Source organism: Elgaria multicarinata, chromosome 3, assembly GCF_023053635.1.
Source record: "Elgaria multicarinata webbii isolate HBS135686 ecotype San Diego chromosome 3, rElgMul1.1.pri, whole genome shotgun sequence".
In the NCBI taxonomy this organism is placed as follows: Eukaryota; Metazoa; Chordata; class Lepidosauria; order Squamata; family Anguidae; genus Elgaria; species Elgaria multicarinata.
The window spans coordinates 21,839,721-21,866,952 of NC_086173.1; the positions used below are offsets into that span (position 1 = coordinate 21,839,721).

At 42.7% G+C, this 27,232-nt stretch overlaps 1 protein-coding gene across 1 annotated transcript; it reads left to right on the forward strand.

The window, feature by feature from the left end:
- EIF3G (eukaryotic translation initiation factor 3 subunit G) lies at positions 1 to 25,922 on the forward strand. The gene is made up of 11 exons (XM_063119563.1): positions 1 to 145; positions 2,553 to 2,599; positions 3,547 to 3,699; positions 3,790 to 3,878; positions 4,349 to 4,408; positions 23,197 to 23,301; positions 23,533 to 23,722; positions 23,844 to 23,951; positions 24,124 to 24,260; positions 24,414 to 24,520; positions 25,828 to 25,922. The coding sequence occupies exons 1-11, from the start codon at positions 126 to 128 to the stop codon at positions 25,841 to 25,843; spliced, it is 1,032 nt and encodes a 343-aa protein (XP_062975633.1). The 5' UTR covers positions 1 to 125; the 3' UTR covers positions 25,844 to 25,922.
- The last annotated feature ends 1,310 nt before the right edge of the window (positions 25,923 to 27,232 follow it).

Genomic DNA, 27,232 nt, shown 5'->3' on the forward strand with positions numbered 1-27,232 from the left:
AAGCCCTCGGCTTTGAGTCACGCTTAGGAGTTCTCGGCCTTGCTGCTTCCTGCGTGCAGCTCGAGGCCTGCGTTTTCCTGGTCGCGTCGCTGCTGCTGCTGCTGCTGCTGCTTCCGCGGCCAGCAATGCCGACCGGCGACTACGAGTGAGAGGAGGGGTGGGGGGTGAAGGGGAGGCCGGGGAGGGGCCCCTTGGAGGTGGAAGGGGCTCCCCGGGGGGCGGGGGGGGGGGGGCGCCCGGCCTTGGGGTCGCCACCTGGGTGCAAAAGATGCCCAGGGAGTCATAGGGGTGGGGTGGGGTGGGGTGGGTGGGGGGAGTTGAGAAGATAAGTGTGTGGGGTCTGTGTGTGTAAGCAATATATATATATATATATATTTCAATAGATCTACTCTTAAGTATGCCTAAGTCTTAAGCTAGGCTAGATCTACACCAAGCAGGATATATCACTTTGCAAACGGTTTGAAAACTCTCTATGTAGTGTGTCCTGGGCCTAAACAGTTGTCACTACTGTTATAAACCATTATGAAGCCGTAGTGCAGATCCTGCCCTAGTTATGATGAACCTAAGTCCTATTGATTTCAATAGGTCTACTCTTAAGTATGCCTAAGTCTGGATCCAAGTCATTTGATTTATTTGTGTGCCTGTGCATAGAATCCTAGAATAGCAGAGTTGGAAGGGGCCTACAAGGCCATCGAGTCCAACCCCCTGCTCAATGCACAGGCACACAAATAAATCAAATGACTTGGATCCAGACTTAGGCATACCTAAGAGTAGACCTATTGAAATCAATAGGACTTAGGTTCATCATAACTAGGGCAGGCTCTGCACTACGGCTTCATAATGGTTTATAACAGTAGTGACAACTGTTTAGGCCCAGGGCACACTACATAGACAGTTTTCAAATCGTTTGCAAAGTGATATATCCTGCTTAGTGTAGATCTGGCCTAGCTTAATTTCCAATGATTTCAACGGGTCTTAATATGTCTAAGCCTGGATCCATACATATATACATGTGTGCATGCATACAGTAGTGGAATTCTTTAGAGAGCTTCGGCTATGGGGCGGTATATAAATAAAATAAAATAAATAAATTCTAACTCAAGACGGAGGAGAAGTAGGCCTCATAGTCGTCCTGGGTGAGTGTTAAACACGCAGGCCAAGAGGCACACCTTTGTCCTTGCTAGGAGGCGGTAAACCTGTGTCTGGGTTGTATCACCTCGTCTGGCAGATGGGAGAATAATAATAATATTTCTTACACGCTTCTCCATTTTGATCGAGGTGGGGAACAACAATAGACAAAATACATAAAGCTGAATTAAAACAATATGCATTGTTAAAACATCCTAAAAACATTCTAAGGGGCTCACATGATGGGATGTTTCTCCATACTTTATCTAAGGAGAAAGCTTCCTTGCTAGTTATTTTATGTGTGCATATTTGTATATAGAGGAGCTTTCAGTTGTGTAGCCTCCACCGGTTGTCTGAACTGGTATAGTCCAGGCACAGTTTTACTATCTCAATGTGAACTAGACTTCCAGAGTATGTTAAGCATTTGGGCAGGGCAGGAAGAGGAGCCTTTGGAAGATGTAATGGAACTGTTGGAAGGGGAGGTGAATATTTTGGCTAGGAGAGGAAAATAGTTGATGGTTTGAGTAGGTTGGAGGTTGTGGGAGGGGTGCTTTGGGGAGCAGAGTATATGGATGGAGTGGGAAGGAAGTTGAGGCCTTTAGTTAGATTGGCATATTTGCTGGTGGGGTACCTTTTATGTATCCAGCCTTTTAAACTGGTACAGTTTGTCTCTCCCCACCTCCACCGTGGAGATCCAGGTTTCCCTTTCTGCAGAAGGTGAGGGGTGAGGAGAATGGCAGCTGCAGCTTGGAGACATGGAGAGATTGGTGCATAAAGGAGAAAACTTGGGAACATGGAGAGTAGAGGCGTGGCTTTGGGATGGGTTTGGGAAGGAAAGAGTCAGTCTTTTAGGGGCAGGACCCCTTGGTCATGGCCTGAAAAGCTATGTGATGGGGAACCTGATAAGGCCCATGGCTTATCCCCATCTAGTCCGGCAGCTTCTTCCCCTAGCCCTCTGCCACGGAGGCAAAAATTAGACTGCTCTGAAAGCCTTGGCCTTGTGGATCGTAGCCAGCTGGCAACGATGGGCTGTTTCCCTTTGGTGTGAGGAGGGAGCAGGAAAAGAGAGAAAAGTTGTTGACAAAAGTGGGATTTTTAATGGCAGCATACTTGGAGTAGAAGTCGGAGGTGGAATTAACATTATGGGTGGGATATAAGGAGTAAGGTGTGGAAGGTGTTCTTTCTTTGCTATCTCGAAGGAGCAAGTGTGCATTTTGGTGGAATTATTTATTTGTGAGTTGGAATGGAGTGGGTAAAGTGTACTGGTGAGGGTCGCGGACTGGTTGCGTTGCAGGAGATAGGTAGGAAGTTACCGGACATGGAAAGGACAGCTTGCTAGGATTAGAGAATCAATGAAGGACACATAATATGTTTATGGCAACTGAGAGCAGACACTTAACTTTATTTCTCTATCTCTGTTTCAGCTCCAAGCCCAGTTGGGCAGACCAAGTGGAAGAGGAAGGAGATGATGGTAAGACTGTTGAATTAGATGTGCATTATGACAAAAGTAGTCCTATCCCTCCAGGGCTTCATCCTGGGCAGAGCTCCACTCTTATCTGGAGTGGGTTTTGCCTTGCAGAAACTCTCCAGAGGGCACCTTTTAGGATGCTCCTCAGACCTTGGCCAGGAACAATGTCAAGAAAACTCCATCAGCATTAGTGTGTTTTAGAGGCCTGACTTAACCCACAATCACATCATGTGTGATTATTTTGCTGAAGCCCACAGAGACATAGCTCTGGGAAGGAATTTTATTTATTTCTGTCTCATTTTCCCACCATGGAAATAACTTCACAGAGTTGTTCAGGAAAGTTAAGGGTTCCATACATTGCAAATATTGAATTGTACCTGCAGCACCTAACAGTGGTGTACAGACTTAATATCTAGACTCTCACGAGTTGCCTGACTGCAGGTTACTTGAAACCCTTTTTGCCTTCTTCCCTAGGGTGGAAGTGAGAATTGTTCGTAGAAAACAATGGGGAGAAATCCAGCATTTTAACATAGTTCTGATTGGAGTGCTTCTCTCCACCGTCAACACCCAAAAACACAGGTGCATGTGTGCATACGCACACAGCTGCATTAGCAGCAAAGCAAACGTTTCTGTCTTTGTCATTCACTGTGAAAGTAGAGATTTTCCACTCCAGACAATGAGATGAGTTACTCTACACTTCTGTACCCTGTATTCTCAACATTCCAAAGTTCCTGGAAGCTCCCGTGCTCATGTTTTGGTTTTTTAAAAAAAATAAACATCTATGTTTCTGTGTACCTAGGGAATCTCTCAAGTGTTCGTCTTTCCTTTTGGTGACCCCGTTTCACTTCCAAACCGATAAGCAATTGACCATCCGAATGTGCAATTCTAGAGGGTGACCATCTCTTTTCTGTGAGTACTCCAACTGACTGCCTGGTGCTTCCCCAACACAGATAAATGCATCACCAGTGATCTACTCAAGGACATTCCCCTGACCGGGGTGTTGAGTGGGAGCAAAGGCGGAGGTGAAAGTGGAGGTGAAGGCGGAAGTGGAAGCGTAGCCGTAGGCGTTACTGTAACGATCGAGCCGGAACTTGTGAAAGGAGGTCAGTGCTGGATTCGTTAGGATGGTGTGGAGCGCCGGTTGTTTCGGAGGCACAGAAAGAACTTCATAGTTTCCCTCCCTTCTTTCGCAGAACCTCTCCCGTCTCCCAAAGAGATTGTGAATGGAAACATTAAAACGGTGACTGAATACAGAGAAGAGAAGGATGGCAGCAAGGTGAAGGTGAGTGGAGGCATGGGATCCAGCCATGGCTCTTCTCCTGACCACCTCCCAATTCTCAGGGTGCTTCCATGTTAACCCCTTGTTGTATTGAAGTGCTTGGAGGAATCGGGCTCCATCCTCGCATTCTGTCGCCTTTCATTGGTAGAGCGGAAGTTCTGCTCCCTGTTCGCCTTATTTTTGGGTTGGGCCAGGGCAGAACCAGCTTCCTGCTGCAGAACTATGGCCTGGTTTGAAAGCATTGCCCTTGCTTTGCTTTTTGCTTCAACCTTTCCTAGTGTTCATATTCTGCAGACACAGGGAGGGAGGGAGCCTTTGGTCATGATTTAAACCCAGCGACCTTGCAGTCAGAAACCAGCAAGCAATTCCTTTCTGCACAATTATTGTTATGATCCTGGGGGATCCCTCTCTTTTCTCTTCTGCTAACTCCTCCCTGAGCACAGTGTGACTGACGTGTGGCTGTTCTTCCGCAGATCATCCGCACCTTTCGTATCGAGACCCGGAAGGCCTCCAAGGCTGTGGCAAGACGAAAGGTGAGTCATCGGGGAGGTGGTGGCATGGCAGCGTTGAGGGTGAAACTTGTCCCCTTGGATTTTCCTCCTGGACCACTGGGCCTACAGGGTTCCTCTCTAGTGATTTTACCCACCTGCCCCCTCCAGATTTGGACCAATGGTACTGTGGCAAGAGCTGTCTGACAGGCAGGAAAACCAATAAATTCTTTGAGCTCAAACCAGTGTACCAGTCGAGGTCAAATGAGCCTCTCAAGAACTAGAGCCAGGAAGTTGTCCCAGCTTGGCTAAGGACTGGGATATGAGGCCAATCTTTGCCAGTACTTATTGAAGGGGAAAACCCCACCAGTTCTGTTCTTCGCAGTGTCTATCTATGGATACACACACGCGGACTCTTCAGATGTGTCACTCCAGTGCCCATCTTCCTTTAAACGCTCTGTGAACCCAGCCTCCTACTCTGCACCGTGGAGGCCAAGCTCTGTTTTTGAGTGGATATCAATTTGCATGTGTTCTTCATGGTCGTCTGGCTGCTCTCTTCTCGTGGTCTCGGGGATTAAATGGATGCAGTTGCTAACCAATGTTTCCATTCAGTTCGTGCGTAAGCAATTTAGAGATGGTTGCAGTGCTGGTCTCAGGATTGGGGGGTGCCCTCTGGGCATGGCATCTTTAGTGTGCAGGGGCCCTAACATGGAAGGGGTAGGACATTCAAACTGAAAACTCTCTTTTTGGACGCTCTGTATGAACAGAAATGGAAGCACTGTTAGGGCAATGGGTCCTGGCGAATGGCCATCTTTGCCACCCTCTGGAACTGGCCCTGAACAGGCGCTTGAAATTTACTTTGGCCTAATCTACACCAAGCAGGATATTGCACTATGAAAGCAGTATATTGTACGTGTCAATGGGCCCCAACAGTTGTCAGTGCACTTCAATACTGCTATAAAGCAGTACTGTGGTTCGTGCCACTTATGCCGCTTTCATAGTGCTATATCCTTTTTTTATATATATATATATTTATTTTTCTACATAAACATACACATTTACATTTCACATAAAACAACAACAACAACATACTGCATAATGTTGAATATTGAATACATAATATCTTATCTTAATAACATAATCAAAATTAACATACAAGTGCACCCCCCACCTCGGGATCTCATTCCTGATTCCAGAATCTCATACTTTCTTCTGCTGGTGGTTTCCCACTTCCTTTAGAAAACACAAATATTAGGAACTGTTTCCAAATTCCTTCAAAATCATTTGATTTAGCTATACCTCTTCTCCATTTAATATTACTTGTTAATTTATCATTAATAGCTATATCCCATACTTCTTTATACCATTCTTCAATAGAATATTCCCCTTGAATCTTCCACTTCCTAGCTACAATCAATCTTGCTGCAATCAACAAATTCGTTATCAGTTCCTTAATTTCCTTTTTACATTTAAAGTCTTCTTCAAATAGTGACAGCAATGCAACTTTTGGTGTTCGTTCTATCTTCATTTCCACAATTTCTTCAATCTCCAAAAACACCATCTTCCACAATTTCTGAACATAGTTACATTCCCACCACATATGCAAATACGTTCCTTTAACCCCACAACCTCTCCAACAATTTTCTGATTGCTGATTGTTTATCTTATTCAATCTAACCGGAGTTAGGTACCACCTCCATACAATTTTAAAATAATTCTCTTTTATTCTTACTGACATATTTCTCAACGCTCTTTGTTTCCATAATCCCTCCCAACCCTGTTGTCCTATTTGTACCTTCAAATCTGTCTCCCAAACCATTTTACCCGAATTATCCACCATCCCTTTCTCCACCAATATTCTATATATTTCACTCATCAACCCTTTTAACACTGTTCTTTTCTCCCTTTCATTATCTTTCTTAGCTATTAATTCCTCAAACTTTATTAATTCTCTACACTCTCCATTATCTCTTACCCACTTTTTAGTCCACTGTTCTAATTGTCTATAATTTAACCAAGTTAATTTAATATCCTTCAAAACCTCTTCCATATCCTCTCTTGTACTCATTCCTCTTAACCAATCCCTTAATTTCATTTTATTTTTTTCTATTAAAACTTTACTTAATCTACTCTTTAATTCCACCGGGAAATTCTTCAACATTATTACCGGCGACAAAGGAGAGCTGCTTGGAAGCAGCTCCCCCTTATATTTACTCCAAATTTCCCAGTGAGACCTCAAAAGCGGGTTATTTATACTTTCCACCCATTTTTTTTTCCTTCCATAAAAAATGCATTTTCCAATTTAGTCTCTATATTACTCGTAATTTTTTCTTCCATCCAATCTAATTCCCCTAATCCTGTAATTGCCTCCACTATATATCTTAATCTATTAGCTACATAGTATAATTTAATATTCGGGAGACCCAATCCTCCCTTTTTTTGGCTCAAATACCATTTACTTTTATTTACCCTCGCTTTCTTATCACCATTACAATAATTATTTATAATCCTTTGCCAACTTTTTAGCTCTGATTCTGAAATTTTTATTGGTAGCATCCTGAACACAAAATTAATCTTTGCTAAAATCTTCATTTTTATTAATGCTATTCTTCCAAACCAAGATAAATTTAACCTTTTATATTTTTCCAATTTTGCTAAAATCTCTTTTTTAACACATTTAAATTCTCTTTCTCTAAACTCTCTAGCTTCTGCGTAATTTTTATTCCCAAATATCTAATCTGATTCTTAACTCTAATTTCTCTTCCCCTTTCTTCCCAATCCTTCTCTTCCTTTTTAGTATAATTAAACAACATCAATTCTGATTTAGACCAATTTATTTTTAACCCCGTAATATCCTCAAATTCTCTCAATTGCTGTTTAATTCTCCCCATCTTCTCTATTGGATTCTTTATCGTCAACAACGTGTCGTCTGCAAACATATTCAATTTGATTTCTTTCATACTACCTATTCCTTCAATCTCCTCATCTTCTCGTATTGCATTCGCCAATAATTCCATTACCATTACAAATAGGACTGGTGAGAGCGGACAACCTTGCCTTGTCCCTCTGGCTAGTCGTATCTTATCTGTCACACCATCATTCACTACCACTACGGCTGTATTTTGAGAGTATAACTGTTCTATTATCGCTTTAAATTTATTTCCAAACCCCATTTTATTTAAAACCATCTTTAAAGCTTGCCAGCTCAAACAATCAAAAGCCTTAAAAATATCCAATGCCAGAATTCCCGCTTTAACCCTAGACTTATTTATCACCTGTATTACATTTAATACTCTTCCCACTAAATTAGACATCTGTCTACCTGCCACAAATCCACATTGGTCCTCCCCTATGTATTCCTCTATAAATTTATTCAACCGCCTTGCTAAAATAGTTGAAAAAAGCTTAGCATCTTGGTTTATTAATGAAATAGGTCTATATGAATCAGGGACAGTCAAATCTTTATCTGGTTTTGGTATTAAAATTATTAATGAATGTTCCCATGATTCTGGCGTTCTATCCCCTTCCAATATGGAATTATACAAATTTAATAATTTTGGTATTAAAATTCCTTTAAAAACCTTATAATATTCTGGTCCTAAACCATCTACCCCCGGTGATTTACCCGGCTTCAAATTCTCAATTACTTCTTCTACTTCTCCTTGAGTTATTACCTTTTCCATTGACTCTTTATGCTCTATTTTTATTCTCTTCTTTATATATTTTTCTATATAAGCTTCCAACTTTTGTTTTCGAATATCCTTTCCCTTATACAATTCTTGATAAAACTCCTGAAAAATCTTTACTTTATCCTTCATTGTATGACAATACTTCCCTTGTTTATCCTTCAAAATCCCTATCTCATTCCTGGCTTTTTCTTTTTGTGTGAGCCTGGCAAGCACTCTAGAATTCCTGTTACTGTTTTCAAAATACTCCCTTTTCATATATATTAAATTCTTTTGAACCTCCTCTAAATTTAAATTTTCTAATTGTTTTTTCTTTGCTTGTATTTCTATTAATTTATATTTATTTTTATGTTGCCAATAATCTTTCTCCATTTTCTTAATCTCTTCCTCCAATTGTTCCTGCTCTGCTACTTGTTGCCTTCTTAAATTACACATTTCCCTAATACACATCCCTCTTGATACTGCCTTCATGGTATCCCAAACTACTGCCCTTGACGTTCCTCCCTTCTCATTAATTTCCCAAGCCTCTGTCAATTCTCTTTGCATTTTTTCTACCACCTTATTATACTTCAAAAGTTTTGTGTTTAGTTTCCACCTAAACGCTTCCTTATAATTCTTTTTAACTGTAAATTCTAAACTTAACAATGCATGGTCTGTTACCTTTATTACCCCCATTTCCATTTTACATACCTTACTTGTAAACTCTTTTGAAACCATTATATAATCTATTCTAGAGTATGTCTGATGAACTGAGGAGTAGTAAGAAAATCCCGGATTCAGGCCATTCAGTAAACGCCAACAATCTACATAATCTTTTTCTTTTACTAGTTTATTCAATATAGTAATATTATTTCTTTTTTCCACATTTGTGGAGTTTGATCTATCCACTCTATTATCCATTACCATATTAAAATCCCCAGCTAAAATTAGATATCCTTCCCTAAACTCCTCTATTTCATTAAATAAATTCATAAAAAACTCTCTATGTCTCTCATTAGGGGCATAAACATTTACTAATGTATATTGCTCACTTTCTATTTGCCCCTTTATCATAAGATATCTACCTTTATCATCCTTTCTTACAGTTTTCAATATGAATCCACTTTTTTTTGAAATCAAAATTGCTACTCCATTTTTTTTGACGTCCCTAATGACTTTTCATAATAAACAGACCACCTTGTCCGAATTTCATTTACGCCATCAAATTTTTGGTGTGTTTCTTGCAACATAATAATATCCGATCTTTCTTTATTTAACATTTGTTCTATTCTCCTCCTTTTCACGACTGCCCCCAGGCCTTTAACATTGAGCTTTGATACTTTAATGTTCTTATTCATAATCACCCTTTTGATTTTCCTTCCGATCCCGTGTGCTCTGCAACTCATAAACATATACAACAACAAATATAAAAATAAACCCTGAACCCCCCTTCATCCCCCTCCCTCCCACCCTATTAATCCCCCCCAACCCCTCTTCCCCCCCACTACTTTCCCCCTCCCCATATCCCCGTGAGTCTATTACTCCGGCCATCTAACTTAGGGGAGAGGGGGGAGGCGGTGCCCCGCCCTAACGGCTAGATCTCTGTACTTAACTACTTATCATATTAATTATCTCATAACAGCATTCCCCATTTACCCCGTCCCAGACGCCCCGGCTTTGGCTCCATTCCCATCTCCAGCTCCAAGACTTGCATCCTTAAATAACCCCAAACTCTTCAGCAGCTCCTTGCCTTGCTCCAGAGAGGTTACTCTGTGTTCACCCCCAGCATAGGAAAACTTTAAAAAAACAGGGTAACCCCAAGCATATCTCACTGTATTTTTTGTTAGCGTTTCAGTTATTTGCTTAACGCTGCGCCTCCATTGGAGTGTTTGCTGACAAAGATCGTTGTATACTTGCGCTGCTTTGCCTTTATATTTAATCATGACCATAGACCTCAATTTCTTCATCATTTGCTCTTTTTTGTAGTAACTGCCAAATCTCACAAGAATGTCTCTGGTTGATCCTCTATACTTTGCTCCTCCCACTCTATGGATCCTTTCAATATCACAGTCTTTTATATCCAAATCTGGCATCATATCGTTGAACCACTTCAAAACTATTTTTCTCAAATCCTCTCCTGGTTCTTCAGCAAATTGTTTAATGCGTACATTGCAACGCCGATCCTGATCTTGAAGTTGGATCAACTGTAAATCTTGACTTTGAAATTTTACCTCACAACTTTTTTCAAAGACATCCTGTTTTTTCACAAGTGCTTTAACTTCCACATCCAGCTTCTTTATCTCTCTATCATTTTGCGCGATCTTATCTGCAAGCACCCCCATTCGTGCTGCTGCGTTCTTTTCATTAACATCCATCTTCTTGCTCAAAGTAGCAGTGCTATCCAGAATCAGTTTCTTCAATTCTTCCAATGCAGCTGAAATTGGCACCGTGCCAGAACCCTCAGCCATCTTGACAGATCCGTCGCTATCACTTTCAGAACTTTGTAAGTCTTTTTCTACAGACACTTTCTCAAGACGGGCCAAATTATGATTAGAAGGATGAACTCTTTGCCAAGTAGCCTTCCCCGGGGGGGTTTTCCCTTTTTTTCTAACGTACGGCATGGGTCTATTTTTAACTCTGAGTCAATGTCCCGTTACATTCCACCCATCTCTCATTCTCCGCAAAATAAACACTTCTTCTTCGGTGCTTTTTTAAAGGGTGAATTTACTGCCAAATAAACCTTTCTCTCAGATTAGGAGTATAAATCACCGCTTATCAGACTTAGGAGACGGGAGAACTGTCGTAGTTAGTTTCGTTTTTCAAGTCCCCCCTCCTTCCGTCTGTTTACAGCCAAGGAACGGGCTGCTTCCTCCCTCCTTTTTCTGAGTCTGCTTCCAAAAACAGGATTTTCACCCTCTCTTAGCACTCATAATGATCAACCTTCTTTTTCATTAACGACCCATGCCTTTTAAAATGAGATAATTAGCTTTCCAGATCTTCCCGAATCGGGAGGTCTTAAGGAGAGATCTTACCAGTCATGGCGTCCGGCTCCGCCCCCCATAGTGCTATATCCTGCTTGGTGTGGCTTCTGCCTCTTATATACTTGTCCCAGGCATCCTGAAGCAGAAACATTTTCGAGTCACCAGTTGAAGCAGTGTTCAATCCATAAGGAGTGTCCCAGCACCCTCCTAGACTTTTCAAGAGTCCAAAGCCTAATCTACATCAAGCAAGATATAGCACTATGAACGTGGTAAGGAAGCACGCCCCAGCAATAGCTGGCTTCTCGACTGGATCTAGCACGGATCCCCAGGACAGACACTCACGGCTCACAATTTTGAGGTTTAAGACCTTTTTATTAGGGAACGGGTAGGATACATGGGATTAGCAGACTTAAAACTATAAAACATGCATATATAAGTAAGAACCCAGAAGGAGCAAGCCAGAGACTAAACTACAGTTCATATGTCACCCAACCTCGGTGTTCAGCCGAACCCCCTTGTTTCCCTCACAAGGTAGTCTTTATACTTTTCTTTCTTGCTCCTTCCCCCCTCCCCTTGGCTTTGATGCGTGGATCTTTCACACCTCTGCCTGAGATGTTAATTCACTCAAGGACAAGTGGACATGCCACAATCGGTCCCTGGCTCCGGCCGCCTCCCACATGCAGCTGCGGCCGCTTATCTCCCTCCTATGAAACCATAAAATTTACACATTAAAAGACATGCCAGCCGCAAGTTCCAGTTAACCCTTACCTTAGCGGTGTATGATATGTGTCAACGGGCCCCAACAGTTGTCAGTGCACTTCAATACCACTATGAAGCAGTAGTGTGGCTCTTGCCTTTTATAGACCGCTTTCATAGTGCAATATCCTGCTTGGTGTAGATTAGGCCTTAGAGTGCCTATCCCAAAATAGCCTAGCTGCTGCTGTGCCGTAAGACCCCCTTAAGTGACACGACCTTTCTCACCCACTTTTGCGATGAACGAGTTCACTTAATAGGACATGGTATAAAGTTACTTGAGAAATAGCCTATCATTTGGAGCCGGGAGCCGGAGACGGTTGGGTTTGAGTGAGCTCCGTGATTTTGCTTACTTAAATTCCTTTTGTGTATGTATTTTCTTTTCCTCCCACCTTATGTACTTTCAACTACCTTATCTTAATTACTTTATCTCAGGGACTGGTTACCCTGAGCAACTCCCACTGAAAACTGAAATAACCGTTGTTGTTTTTAACGTGTATAAATAATTTTTATTTTGGTGCCTCTGGTGGAAAGGAATTTGAAGGGCTAGCTGCTGCTGACCCTGGAGGTTTTTTGCCTTTTGCTTTTAATACTTTGCTTTTTAATTCTTGGTTCTCTATTTATTTACTTTTTTTTTAAAAAAAAAAAACTTTTTAACTTTTTTAAATTTTTAACTTTTTAACTTGAATTTTTACCTTTGATTTTAACCACAAGTTTGCTATTCATTTAATGCGCTGCTCTTAATTGTTTAATTGCCTAATTGCTAAATTGCTTTACATTGAGCCTAAATACCTCACAGCTGTTTTGGATCTCCTCAAACTAATCAAGCACTGAACAATTACGGCTGTTTTGACAAAGCCCGTGGTTGATTTCACATTCCAAAGGATTATGAAGCGGCTATCTTCTTTGCTTTGACCTACTCTCTTCTATTCCCTCCTCTTGATTGTTATAGAGGAGGCTGAAATTATCCACCAGCTTCACAATAAGTCTCTATTAATTTATATTTATTTTTATGTTGCCAATAATCTTTCTCCATTTTCTTAATCTCTTCCTCCAATTGTTCCTGCTCTGCTACTTGTTGCCTTCTTAAATTACACATTTCCCTAATACACATCCCTCTTGATACTGCCTTCATGGTATCCCAAACTACTGCCCTTGACGTTCCTCCCTTCTCATTAATTTCCCAAGCCTCTGTCAATTCTCTTTGCATTTTTTCTACCACCTTATTATACTTCAAAAGTTTTGTGTTTAGTTTCCACCTAAACGCTTCCTTATAATTCTTTTTAACTGTAAATTCTAAACTTAACAATGCATGGTCTGTTACCTTTATTACCCCCATTTCCATTTTACATACCTTACTTGTAAACTCTTTTGAAACCATTATATAATCTATTCTAGAGTATGTCTGATGAACTGAGGAGTAGTAAGAAAATCCCGGATTCAGGCCATTCAGTAAACGCCAACAATCTACATAATCTTTTTCTTTTACTAGTTTATTCAATATAGTAATATTATTTCTTTTTTCCACATTTGTGGAGTTTGATCTATCCACTCTATTATCCATTACCATATTAAAATCCCCAGCTAAAATTAGATATCCTTCCCTAAACTCCTCTATTTCATTAAATAAATTCATAAAAAACTCTCTATGTCTCTCATTAGGGGCATAAACATTTACTAATGTATATTGCTCACTTTCTATTTGCCCCTTTATCATAAGATATCTACCTTTATCATCCTTTCTTACAGTTTTCAATATGAATCCACTTTTTTTTGAAATCAAAATTGCTACTCCATTTTTTTTGACGTCCCTAATGACTTTTCATAATAAACAGACCACCTTGTCCGAATTTCATTTACGCCATCAAATTTTTGGTGTGTTTCTTGCAACATAATAATATCCGATCTTTCTTTATTTAACATTTGTTCTATTCTCCTCCTTTTCACGACTGCCCCCAGGCCTTTAACATTGAGCTTTGATACTTTAATGTTCTTATTCATAATCACCCTTTTGATTTTCCTTCCGATCCCGTGTGCTCTGCAACTCATAAACATATACAACAACAAATATAAAAATAAACCCTGAACCCCCCTTCATCCCCCTCCCTCCCACCCTATTAATCCCCCCCAACCCCTCTTCCCCCCCACTACTTTCCCCCTCCCCATATCCCCGTGAGTCTATTACTCCGGCCATCTAACTTAGGGGAGAGGGGGGAGGCGGTGCCCCGCCCTAACGGCTAGATCTCTGTACTTAACTACTTATCATATTAATTATCTCATAACAGCATTCCCCATTTACCCCGTCCCAGACGCCCCGGCTTTGGCTCCATTCCCATCTCCAGCTCCAAGACTTGCATCCTTAAATAACCCCAAACTCTTCAGCAGCTCCTTGCCTTGCTCCAGAGAGGTTACTCTGTGTTCACCCCCAGCATAGGAAAACTTTAAAAAAACAGGGTAACCCCAAGCATATCTCACTGTATTTTTTGTTAGCGTTTCAGTTATTTGCTTAACGCTGCGCCTCCATTGGAGTGTTTGCTGACAAAGATCGTTGTATACTTGCGCTGCTTTGCCTTTATATTTAATCATGACCATAGACCTCAATTTCTTCATCATTTGCTCTTTTTTGTAGTAACTGCCAAATCTCACAAGAATGTCTCTGGTTGATCCTCTATACTTTGCTCCTCCCACTCTATGGATCCTTTCAATATCACAGTCTTTTATATCCAAATCTGGCATCATATCGTTGAACCACTTCAAAACTATTTTTCTCAAATCCTCTCCTGGTTCTTCAGCAAATTGTTTAATGCGTACATTGCAACGCCGATCCTGATCTTGAAGTTGGATCAACTGTAAATCTTGACTTTGAAATTTTACCTCACAACTTTTTTCAAAGACATCCTGTTTTTTCACAAGTGCTTTAACTTCCACATCCAGCTTCTTTATCTCTCTATCATTTTGCGCGATCTTATCTGCAAGCACCCCCATTCGTGCTGCTGCGTTCTTTTCATTAACATCCATCTTCTTGCTCAAAGTAGCAGTGCTATCCAGAATCAGTTTCTTCAATTCTTCCAATGCAGCTGAAATTGGCACCGTGCCAGAACCCTCAGCCATCTTGACAGATCCGTCGCTATCACTTTCAGAACTTTGTAAGTCTTTTTCTACAGACACTTTCTCAAGACGGGCCAAATTATGATTAGAAGGATGAACTCTTTGCCAAGTAGCCTTCCCCGGGGGGGTTTTCCCTTTTTTTCTAACGTACGGCATGGGTCTATTTTTAACTCTGAGTCAATGTCCCGTTACATTCCACCCATCTCTCATTCTCCGCAAAATAAACACTTCTTCTTCGGTGCTTTTTTAAAGGGTGAATTTACTGCCAAATAAACCTTTCTCTCAGATTAGGAGTATAAATCACCGCTTATCAGACTTAGGAGACGGGAGAACTGTCGTAGTTAGTTTCGTTTTTCAAGTCCCCCCTCCTTCCGTCTGTTTACAGCCAAGGAACGGGCTGCTTCCTCCCTCCTTTTTCTGAGTCTGCTTCCAAAAACAGGATTTTCACCCTCTCTTAGCACTCATAATGATCAACCTTCTTTTTCATTAACGACCCATGCCTTTTAAAATGAGATAATTAGCTTTCCAGATCTTCCCGAATCGGGAGGTCTTAAGGAGAGATCTTACCAGTCATGGCGTCCGGCTCCGCCCCCCATAGTGCTATATCCTGCTTGGTGTGGCTTCTGCCTCTTATATACTTGTCCCAGGCATCCTGAAGCAGAAACATTTTCGAGTCACCAGTTGAAGCAGTGTTCAATCCATAAGGAGTGTCCCAGCACCCTCCTAGACTTTTCAAGAGTCCAAAGCCTAATCTACATCAAGCAAGATATAGCACTATGAACGTGGTAAGGAAGCACGCCCCAGCAATAGCTGGCTTCTCGACTGGATCTAGCACGGATCCCCAGGACAGACACTCACGGCTCACAATTTTGAGGTTTAAGACCTTTTTATTAGGGAACGGGTAGGATACATGGGATTAGCAGACTTAAAACTATAAAACATGCATATATAAGTAAGAACCCAGAAGGAGCAAGCCAGAGACTAAACTACAGTTCATATGTCACCCAACCTCGGTGTTCAGCCGAACCCCCTTGTTTCCCTCACAAGGTAGTCTTTATACTTTTCTTTCTTGCTCCTTCCCCCCTCCCCTTGGCTTTGATGCGTGGATCTTTCACACCTCTGCCTGAGATGTTAATTCACTCAAGGACAAGTGGACATGCCACAATCGGTCCCTGGCTCCGGCCGCCTCCCACATGCAGCTGCGGCCGCTTATCTCCCTCCTATGAAACCATAAAATTTACACATTAAAAGACATGCCAGCCGCAAGTTCCAGTTAACCCTTACCTTAGCGGTGTATGATATGTGTCAACGGGCCCCAACAGTTGTCAGTGCACTTCAATACCACTATGAAGCAGTAGTGTGGCTCTTGCCTTTTATAGACCGCTTTCATAGTGCAATATCCTGCTTGGTGTAGATTAGGCCTTAGAGTGCCTATCCCAAAATAGCCTAGCTGCTGCTGTGCCGTAAGACCCCCTTAAGTGACACGACCTTTCTCACCCACTTTTGCGATGAACGAGTTCACTTAATAGGACATGGTATAAAGTTACTTGAGAAATAGCCTATCATTTGGAGCCGGGAGCCGGAGACGGTTGGGTTTGAGTGAGCTCCGTGATTTTGCTTACTTAAATTCCTTTTGTGTATGTATTTTCTTTTCCTCCCACCTTATGTACTTTCAACTACCTTATCTTAATTACTTTATCTCAGGGACTGGTTACCCTGAGCAACTCCCACTGAAAACTGAAATAACCGTTGTTGTTTTTAACGTGTATAAATAATTTTTATTTTGGTGCCTCTGGTGGAAAGGAATTTGAAGGGCTAGCTGCTGCTGACCCTGGAGGTTTTTTGCCTTTTGCTTTTAATACTTTGCTTTTTAATTCTTGGTTCTCTATTTATTTACTTTTTTTTTAAAAAAAAAAAACTTTTTAACTTTTTTAAATTTTTAACTTTTTAACTTGAATTTTTACCTTTGATTTTAACCACAAGTTTGCTATTCATTTAATGCGCTGCTCTTAATTGTTTAATTGCCTAATTGCTAAATTGCTTTACATTGAGCCTAAATACCTCACAGCTGTTTTGGATCTCCTCAAACTAATCAAGCACTGAACAATTACGGCTGTTTTGACAAAGCCCGTGGTTGATTTCACATTCCAAAGGATTATGAAGCGGCTATCTTCTTTGCTTTGACCTACTCTCTTCTATTCCCTCCTCTTGATTGTTATAGAGGAGGCTGAAATTATCCACCAGCTTCACAATAAGTCTCCTGTTCAGAATATTCGAGGGACTAATGTAGAAAATATCAATCTCTGGGAGCAAAAAAAAGTGACCCCCCCTGTTTTTAGTATTACATGAGGAACTGTGCACTGGGTATTTCCTTTTTATTAAAATGGTTTCTACAAGAAGTATCTATAGAAGCCAGGGGATGGTGCCAGTCTCTCCCCTTGTCCAAAGGGTATGTAAACGTACCAAACAAACGCAAATCACACAGTTTTGTATCCCTAGTGGGACGAAGGAAAAATATAAGGAGACAAGAGAAAAAAGGACTGAGGCTTTGAACTCTTTACCCGATTGTACAGCAGAAATAAACGGATTAGAGGGAGAACGGGAAACACCCTTTATGGAGCCGCTGCCTAAAGGCCTTGCTCAAGAGCACCTAAGGTTCGAAAATTGGACCCTGCAAAATCCAACACATTCCCCTGAGATCGCTGAGTTAGAAGACCTAGAGTCAATGGAAATAAATGAGTCAATGAAAGATCAAATGGAGAAGTTAAAAATTGAAAGGAAATCAATGGCTTTAGAGGAGAAAATAAATAAGTTGGTTGCTGCACAAGAACAGATAAGAAAAGAAAGCCTAACAATAGAAGGTGGGCTTTATATAATAATGAGAGAGATAGAATTAATTAAAAAATTCATATCTGAATGCAACAATCTTCTAACCACCATTGTGGGAACGTACATAAAAACAGACCCTAAACTAGAAGATGTGGGTTTAGGGAAAGTCTGTAATAAAAACTTAGCACTGAAAAGTAACTCCACATTGAAGAAGGGTGAGAAACAGAGGAAAGTAGAAAAGAAGAAAAATGTAGTTCAAGTAAAGAAAAGTAAAAATAAAAAGACCCCAAAGATACAACGTTATAATAAAAAGGATCTTGAAAGGTTATGCAAACTACTGGTCTCTCCACCAAGTAACAAAATGAAGATAAAGACCAAGAAGCAAACGAAACAGGGATCATCATCAATGGAATCAAACAATACTAAGGACAAATCTCCCTCGAAAGAGGCAGCTGTTTCGCCTCTAGTTACTGCCCAAACACAAGTCGAGGCATCAGAACAATTGGACCCATGGGACAGCGTACATATGCAATCTAAACAAAAATCAAAGAACTCCCCAAATAATAAAAAGTGGTCGTTAGTATTAAACCGCCAAAAATTGGTGATGTTAAATTATCCCAAACCTACTGGTCTTCTTACACAAACTGAACGCAAACTACATCTTCTAGAAATTCTGAATGTGACTTCTCCAGACTTACTTACTATAGACAAAATAGCTCAGGTGGAATATCTATTCTACAACTATATTTCTGCTCGTGCTGTTATCACTTTTAGAGATTGGAACAGTGTTAAATTAGTTCTCAAATGTAAAAATGCACTTAAATCTAGAGAGATTTTAATGTCAAGATTCTTTGAGAACCAAGCCCCACCACAGGATCTAATATTGGGTTCATATTTACATCCAAAAAATAACTCAACCAGTATAGAGATCCCTGTGGGGAATCTAATTGATCTTGACTCCGGGGAAGTGCCCACTCTAAGGCATAAAAGCAGTGTGTTGCCTGTATACAAAAAGGAGAAACAAACAGATCCTAAAGCACAAACGTTAACCCCAGGGGATAAGACTGTTCTAATCGAAGAAGAGAAAATGTTATTGGACTCTTTCTCTGCACTCCCTCTAGTAGAACAAAATGAAATTATACTAAGGCTGGAAGGTCTTAAAGGGCATTTAACAACTCTACAAGCGAAGGCAAAAGGCTGTAACCTCACCAAACGGGGAGACCATATGGAAAATGAACTTGACATAGCACATATGACTGATTTGGATACTGTGAAGGCAAGTCGAATAACAAAGGAGGATTCATGTCAATCAAAGAAAAGGTCCCCCAAGTTCCAGTTACACGTAGAAATACACCAACCTCCCAAAAACACAGTCAAGTAAAAATGAGAAGGAAGTACGCCCAGTCCAAGCTGTTGTAGCACCTGGGACATCAAAGCCTCTGACCTGGTTAGACATGAGATGTCTAGACAAGGAGGAAAACGGCTTACCAGAGAAGGAATCTAAAGAAATCAATCCACCAAATAAGAAATCTGGCATACTTTGCCCAGTGATCTCAAATGTGAGCACTCTGAAAGCACCTTTGGATGTTATAGAACACCAACACCCAAAGGATACTCGGCAGAGACTTTCAAACGCTGTGAACAATGGAGAGCTCTGCCAAAAGCGACCAGAGCCAGTAAGATCCCCTGCTGACACACAAAACTACTGACTAAGAAGAGAGCCAGTGGAAACAACTTCTCCGACACTAAAAATAGTCTCCTGGAACGTATCGGGTTGGATGGGAAAATTAGTTGACAAGGATTTCGTTGAATTTTTACAACAGTTTTCCATAATCTTCCTACAAGAAACATGGGTGGAAGACAGCTCTCAACCTCAGCTCCAAGGATATAAATCCTTTACAAAGGCAGGAACAAGGCAAAACAAATTTGGCCGTGCCAGTGGGGGTTTGGCAACCCTCATTTCAGTAGATTTGGACTACGTTTCAGTAACAGTGGCTCCTCAGAGCTATGAGGGGATTCTTATTGTCCGTGTATCCTTCAAAAATGGCTCCTCCTTACATTGTATAAACGTCTATGTGCCCCCAGCAACTATGGAGGTGTCTCCCATTTGGTCATCACTGAAGTTGGCAATAAGCGAAATAGAACTACACTTTGAAAATCCCCATTTTATCATAGGAGGTGATTTAAACGCCCGTCTGGGGCAATCAAATACAGAGTTACTGAAACAGTTGCCTGTCCCGTTGGATGATGGTTTCTTTTTAGAAAGGCACTCTCATGACAAAAGAATAAATAAGTATGGCAAAAATCTAATAATGCTTGCATACCTACATTCTCTGTTAATTTTGAACGGTAGTGTAGTTGACAACTCTAATGGTCACTACACATACCTCTCTCATAGGGGGGGCAGTGTAGTGGACTATTTTATAATTTCCCCTGACCTGCTCCACAACATTAAAAAAAATTCTGTGGAAGACCGGCCTGAAAGCGACCATTTTCCTATTAAACTAGTGATGCAAGCCTTGGCCACGCGAACTAGCGTAAAAAAAACCTACTCCATTGAGCTGGGTCCCACAGGTAGCAGAAGAATCAAATGGTCAGGATCCTTGAGTTCCAAAGTAGTAAATCTGCTACATGGTCCAATCCTCATGGGTTTTAAAGAGCAGATTGAAAAAGGGGAGCTAGGTTGTTTGGAGGGCTACCAACAGATTGTGAATTACTTGAAACCCCTTTTTGTCCAGTCAGGACCATATGGCAGCGCTAAATCCCGAAACACTGGCTGGTTTGATAAAGAATGCAGAAACATGAAAAAAGAATTAATGGGGTTAAGCAGAAAGGTCAGAAAGGCCAACTCGAATACGCTTCTAAAAACTCTGATAGAGAAAAGATTGGCATACAAGGCCTTACTGAGAAGGAAAAAGTCAGTCTATATCAGCCGTAAGTGGGAAGAGCTTGCCCAGGCAGTAAAACAGAAGGATGATGGCAAATTTTGGGAAACAGTGCATGAGGGCCTACGTGCCTCCAAACCATATTTGGAAATGCAAATCCCAGCGATAAAATGGCAACAGCATTTTGAGAGTATCTTCGCTAGCTATGATATTCATGAACCAACTGAGGAGGGACTAACCATCTCCGACCTCCCATTTTGGCCCAACGTGACAGTAAATGAGGTCAGCCGCATATTGGGCAAGCTGGCAGCATATAAAGCACCAGGAGAAGATATGCTTCCCCCGGAACTTTTTAAATACAATATCAACTGGTGGGCCCCAATCCTGGCAAATCTCTTTTCAAACATCAACCAAACAGGAAATATTCCAGGCGGATGGCAGTCAAGCATTATAGTCCCTTTATATAAAAAAGGTGAAAAAAACGACCCCAAAAGCTACAGGCCCATAAGTCTATTGGATATTGTTTCGAAAGTTTATGGCAGATTCTTGTTGGATAAACTTCAAGCGTGGGCGAATGAAAATGACATCCTGGCGGAGGAACAGGCCGGTTTCCGCCAAGGGAGGAGCACTATTGACCAATGCTTTGTGCTCAACCACTTGATCCACAAATATCGGAGCCAACCCAGAGGAAGCCTGTACGTGGCCTTTGTGGACTTCACCTCCGCCTTTGACCTTGTTGACAGAGATCGCCTCTGGGACAAACTTTCACGGTCAAGCATAGACAGACGACTCCTGTTTTTGCTGCAAAAACTGCACTCACAAACGGACTCAAGAGTGAGGATTGGCCCATCTGGGACCCTCTCTGACAAAATTATCATCAGAAGAGGAGTCAAGCAGGGCTGTCTACTCGCCCCTTTTTTGTTTAACTATTATGTGAACAACCTGGTGTCCGAGCTAACAGCTCTGGACTGTTTTCCTCCCTCTATTGGCCCTAAGAAGGTTCAGGCGCTCCTTTACGCAGATGATATGGCCCTTTTATCTATCACTCAGGTTGGCCTGAGGAGACTGTTGAATAGATTAGGCAAGATCTGTAAAAAGGAAAAATTAGTAATCAACTATTCTAAAACCAAGGTGGTAGTCTTCTCTAGGAGAAATCGCGTGCACAGATGGGTCTTAGATGGCCAGCAGATAGAACAATGCATGAGTTTCAAATATCTGGGAATATACTTCTCCTATAATGGGGGTTGGAAAACCCAAGTGGAGGCAGCCAAATACTCAGCTATAAGATCAGCCAAAGCAATATTATCATATGGAAGACACAAAGGTGGCTCCTTGGTTGCCCCTACCCTGAAGCTTTTTGTAGCCAAAGTTCTCCCGCAACTATTGTATGGGGTAGAATTATGGGGTCAAGACTCTATTTCATCAGTAGAGACCGTACAGAACATGGTGTTGAAGGAATTGTTAGCTCTTCCAGTAGGGGTTCCCGCCGCCTTATTAAGAATGGAGGTGGATTTGCCCTCCTTTAAGTCAAGAATCCACAAGAGTATCATACTTTATGGGGAAAAGTTAATGACCCTAGATGAAAACAACTTAGCTAAACAATGTTTCAATGAACAGTTGGCGAAGGGCGGATGGGCACATAACTGGTTAACTTTGTCCCAGCTCTATGCCAAGGAGGTGCAGGAGTTGCTAGCTAATAACAAAAGGAGCATTGGAGATAGAATCTATGAGGCTGATGCCCAAGGAAACAAAATAGCTAGCCAATTACAGGCCTTCTCTCCATGGTTTAGTTTTATTAAGAAAGAACAGTACTTTGCACAATATTTGCTTGACCTATCGTTTCCTGCCCTAAGAAAGGCCTTTACTGCCCTTCGTTTCCAGACAATGCCCTCTGCTTTCTTGGAGGGGAAGTATAAAAAAGTCCCCCATGCCCAGCGGATCTGTATCTGTGGCTCGGGGGAGATTGAGGACCTAGCGCATTACCTTCTGCGTTGCCCTCTGTACAAAGAAATCAGGGAGCGTTTTCTAAAGGAACTATTGTTAGCAAGAGCGGGTTGGCATACCAGAGACATTATCTGCGATCTGCTGGCGGACCATAGTAAAGCAATCACAATCAAGGTAGCAAAGTTTGCTGCTGCAGCCCAAAAAATCAGAAATAACTTTCTTAACACAGTCTGCGTAGATTGTAAGGGGGACCATTTGATTTAATAACCTTGTATAAACTATCATCAGAGATCCCACCTATCTGATAGTGCCAGTTACTGACTGTTAGCACTTTAGGTTAAAATGTAATCACTGAAATTATTCTTGTGACTTTGACATGCATGTCACCAGTGTGATAGCAAAGGGCGGGCGCTGCAGACAAACGGAACACCCCTAGAAAGATCTACAGATTGTCCCCGTGGATAATAAAGGATTGTACCCTAAAGATTATGAATATTGTAAATAACGTGTGTTGCAATGTTAGCAACTTTGTATTTTGTAATGGTCTTTGTGCCACAAACAAATGTGTGTTGCGATGTTAGCAACTTTGTATTTTGTAATGGTCTTTGTGCCACAAACAAATAAACTATTCATTCAATGAGTTCACTTAATACCTTTGTTCTCCTTAGAACTGGAAGAAATTTGGCAACTCAGAGTTTGACGCTCCTGGCCCGAATGTGGCCACTACCACTGTGAGCGATGACGTCTTCATGACTTTCATCACCAGCAAGGAGGTGTGTAGCAGCATGCTGAAAAGTGCAGGATGGGCTGGTATTTGGGGGAAGGAAAAAAAAGGGGTTTAAAGATGGGCAGGGGGATGGGTTCAGCCTTTACACGGTTGTTTACTGGCTGTACCTCTTCACAGTCAGGCACACCTAAGGTATGGCTGATCATTGGCCAGGGCTTTAGTGTGGGGGCGAGCAAGCTCCTGACCAGATCTCACCCGCCGTCATTGCCTTTGCCAGGACTTGAACTGCCAAGAGGAGGAGGACCCCATGAACAAGTTGAAAGGGCAGAAGATTGTGTCATGCCGGATCTGCAAGGGCGATCACTGGACCACCCGCTGTCCGTACAAGGACACGCTGGGGCCCATGCAGAAGGAGCTGGCTGAGCAGCTGGGGCTGTCCACCGGCGAGAAAGAGAAACTGCCAGGAGGTGAAGGAGGCTGGGGATGTGGAGGAGCCCACTCGCTGGGTGTTTTATCCCGGGAGTGAGGAGGAGGAGGGGGGGAGGGTTGTACTCTGGCCTCCACTTAAACGGCGCCTTGTTTCTGCAGAACCGGAACCTGTTCAAGCCCAGCAGAGCAAGACCGGGAAGTACGTCCCGCCCAGCCTGAGAGATGGAGCCAGCCGCAGAGGGGAGTCCATGCAGCCGAACCGCAGAGGTGGGTGGCCTGCGAGGAAAGCCGGGGCAGCATCTACTGGGCCCTGGGTGGCTTCCGGTGCTGTTCTTGTCCAGGCCTGCTAGGACGACACCTCGGCTGGGCCTAAGTCTTTCAGTCCGTTTGCCACCCTGATCCAACAATCCTCTTTCTGTCTTTCCACCCCCATCGCCAGCTGACGACAATGCCACCATTCGTGTCACTAATCTGTCTGAGGACACCCGAGAGACCGACCTCCAGGAGCTCTTCCGTCCTTTCGGCTCCATATCCCGCATCTACTTGGCCAAGGACAAAACCACTGGCCAATCCAAGGTGAGGAAAAGGGGGGCGATGATCGGGGCGGATGGGCTGTGTTGGGTGGGTGCAGGCTGGGGAAAGAGATGGAAGGCATCGCTCTAGGTGCAAACCAAGCTCTCTCTCCCTTTCTCCTTTCTGCTGTTCGCCTTTGCTGTTGCTTCCCTGCAGGGCTTTGCCTTCATCAGCTTCCACCGCCGGGAAGATGCTGCCAGGGCCATTGCAGGGGTGTCTGGCTTTGGCTATGATCACCTGATCCTAAACGTGGAATGGGCCAAGTAAGTAGGACTCTGACACTCCATGGCACACATGCTCACATACATACATGCACACCCCATTTCCAGTCATGGAATGCTTTGAAAGAAACCCATGTCTTGTACAATGTGTTGCAGAGACAGGTTATTGGGGTTCCTACAGTTATCCCCATGTAGAACATAAAACGGTAGTGGTCTTGCACCGTGGAGACCATGGGGTGGAGTATTTCACCCATGCCAGCTCTGCACCCATCCACAAGGGAAACAGCATTTTCGGCCTTAGAATCCCAAATTCTTCCATTCAGATTTCAGTTTCTTGTACATATCTTCCGCTTAGTCATCCTTGGGGCAGTAAACCTGCATCTGGGCTGTACCACTTCAAACTGCAGGTGGGGGTTTGCACGATGGAATGCTCCTTTAGGAAAAGCCATTCCTTCACGCGTTCCTGGTATTTCAGGGAAAGACACTAGGCTAATACCCTTCCCCCTGCCATGCTTGTTTTCTGTATGTGGGACTGTATGTGAGACTTTTTGTATGGAGGAACATTCAGTTGTGTGAGCTTCTACCTGCTGTCTGAAGGGATACAGCCCAGGACAAATTTAACACCTTAGTGTGGGGGGGAAATAGGGCTCAGGTACAATTCAGGCTTATTGGAATTTGAAGTCAGTGCTACAGTGAGAGATTTGGGGTGCCCAGGGCAAGGCACCACCCTGGACCCTCTTAATGTGGAAGAGGCATTGCTTGCCACCACACAGTTTTCTCATGCTGTCCTCTAACAACACTGGATGCCCTGAGCATAGTGAGACTGGTGGTGCTGTTGTTTGGACCAGCCCACAGCTGATCTTCGGACCTTGGGCAGATTTCCAGACTCGCCACCCTTGGGGGCCAACTGTGTTTACATTGATGAAAAAAGAAGAGCAGCAGGCACCTAGGGACTATAGGGGGGCGATCTCATTTAAATCCAGTTTCTGAGTCTTTGGCAGAACCTGCCCCCTGCATCTTCAGGGGTTTTCCACGAACCATTGGGCCTTGAAACAGCTTTATTCTTAAACTTGAGAAACAAATTCTCCGGGTTCTGCATTGGGTACAAAACCCTCACCCATATTTATCGTATTTTTACCCTGCTCCTCAGCCAAAAAAGGCCCTCGGAGCGGCTTACAATCCATTAGGAAAGAAGACAGTCCCTGCCTTCAGGCTTACAATCTTAAAAAGACGTGACACACAAGGAAAAGGAGTTTAGGAGAGAGGAGGAAAAAACACACAACCATATAGGTTTCTAGTTCCACCTGCCCGTTCAGATACTAATGGCTCCTTTCTTTCTCGTCCCACAGACCTTCCACTAACTGAGACTTGCTGCCCTGTCTTTGGAAATTGCCCAGTTCTTAACTGGAGGTAGTACTCTCTCAAATAAAAGTTCATTCCCGTCTCTCCTGTGGTGTGTCTCACTCCCCTCATCAAAACAACCCGGCGGAGTCTCCCAGTCTTAACCTTAAAGACGCTCTGCCTCCTTTTACTGAGTGACCTTGTTTCTCCACCGTTTGGAAGCGCAGGCCTTCTGCCATGTTTTTGATTTGTATGTTTTGCTTTATGTTCTAATACGAATACCTTGTATTGTAAAGGAAGACCCAGGCCTTTGGACTAATGTTGAACTTTTTCATTGGCCCTAGTCTGGAGAAAAGGATAAAATGTAGTGAGGAGAGGATATCATGTACAACACTTGTCACTATATCACTTTTTATTAACAACTACTGTCTCTCTGCATTCTTCCCCTCCAGTGGGTGAAGGAAGAGGTTCTTCTTTGAGCAATAAAACTCCTACAGTGAGCTAGAATGGCTTTACTGGACCCAAGATCCCCTCTTAATCCCAACCTGCAAAGTGGGATCCTGTTTAATTACTCTGCAAATGCTAAACCTTTTCTGCCCATGATGACCAGCTGCCCAGGAAGACACCAGAACTTCTGCTCCACTGCACAGCACTGTAGAAGAGGGCATCTCATACGGTGCCGTTTGTTACGCAAGGCTGAAAAAAGACGCACCTCCTGAAATTACCTCTGCTACACTGCGAAAACCTAGAGGCACAGCAGCCCTGGTCTTCCTTTGCCTCTGGTAATTCTCTTAGGGCACAGTCCTATACATGATGAGACAGGAAAAGGGCACTGTCCCCCTCTAAACTTGCATGATATCGTGCCCATATATACGTAAAAGCTGACTAACTGAAAGAGAATGGTGCTGCCTCCCACCACCACCACCAGCTGAATTCCAATGCATGGAGAAACAGCTTTGTGCAATGCATTGCTACTCTGAAGGTAGCTGCAGTAGTGTAGTGGGCGCCTGTTCCCTCAGCCCTTCAGGGGATTTGCGGCTTTAGTTTTCATGCAGGGCCTGTGGTGTGAGTCAACTGCTCAACATAGCCTTACACAGTTCTCTTGTTATTCTTTGCTCTGTCTGCAGTGCAAACAGGAAATAGATCTTCTATATATATAAAACGCTTAGGTGTGTTTCTGTAAAGGCTTCAGCTGATACAGGTTGCTAAGCAACAGTAACAATGTGTGACGTCAGCTAATACACGTTGCTAAGCAACAGTAACAATGTGTAACGTCAGCTGATACAGGTTGCGAAGTCCCTCGCCCGACTCCTCCAGGCTTTCCAAGGCAATCCTACCCCCCTTTCTGCCTCTTCACTCCCCCCTCCCACGAAGGGGGCAGTGCCACAGTCCGGAGCATGAGCGAGGCACGGC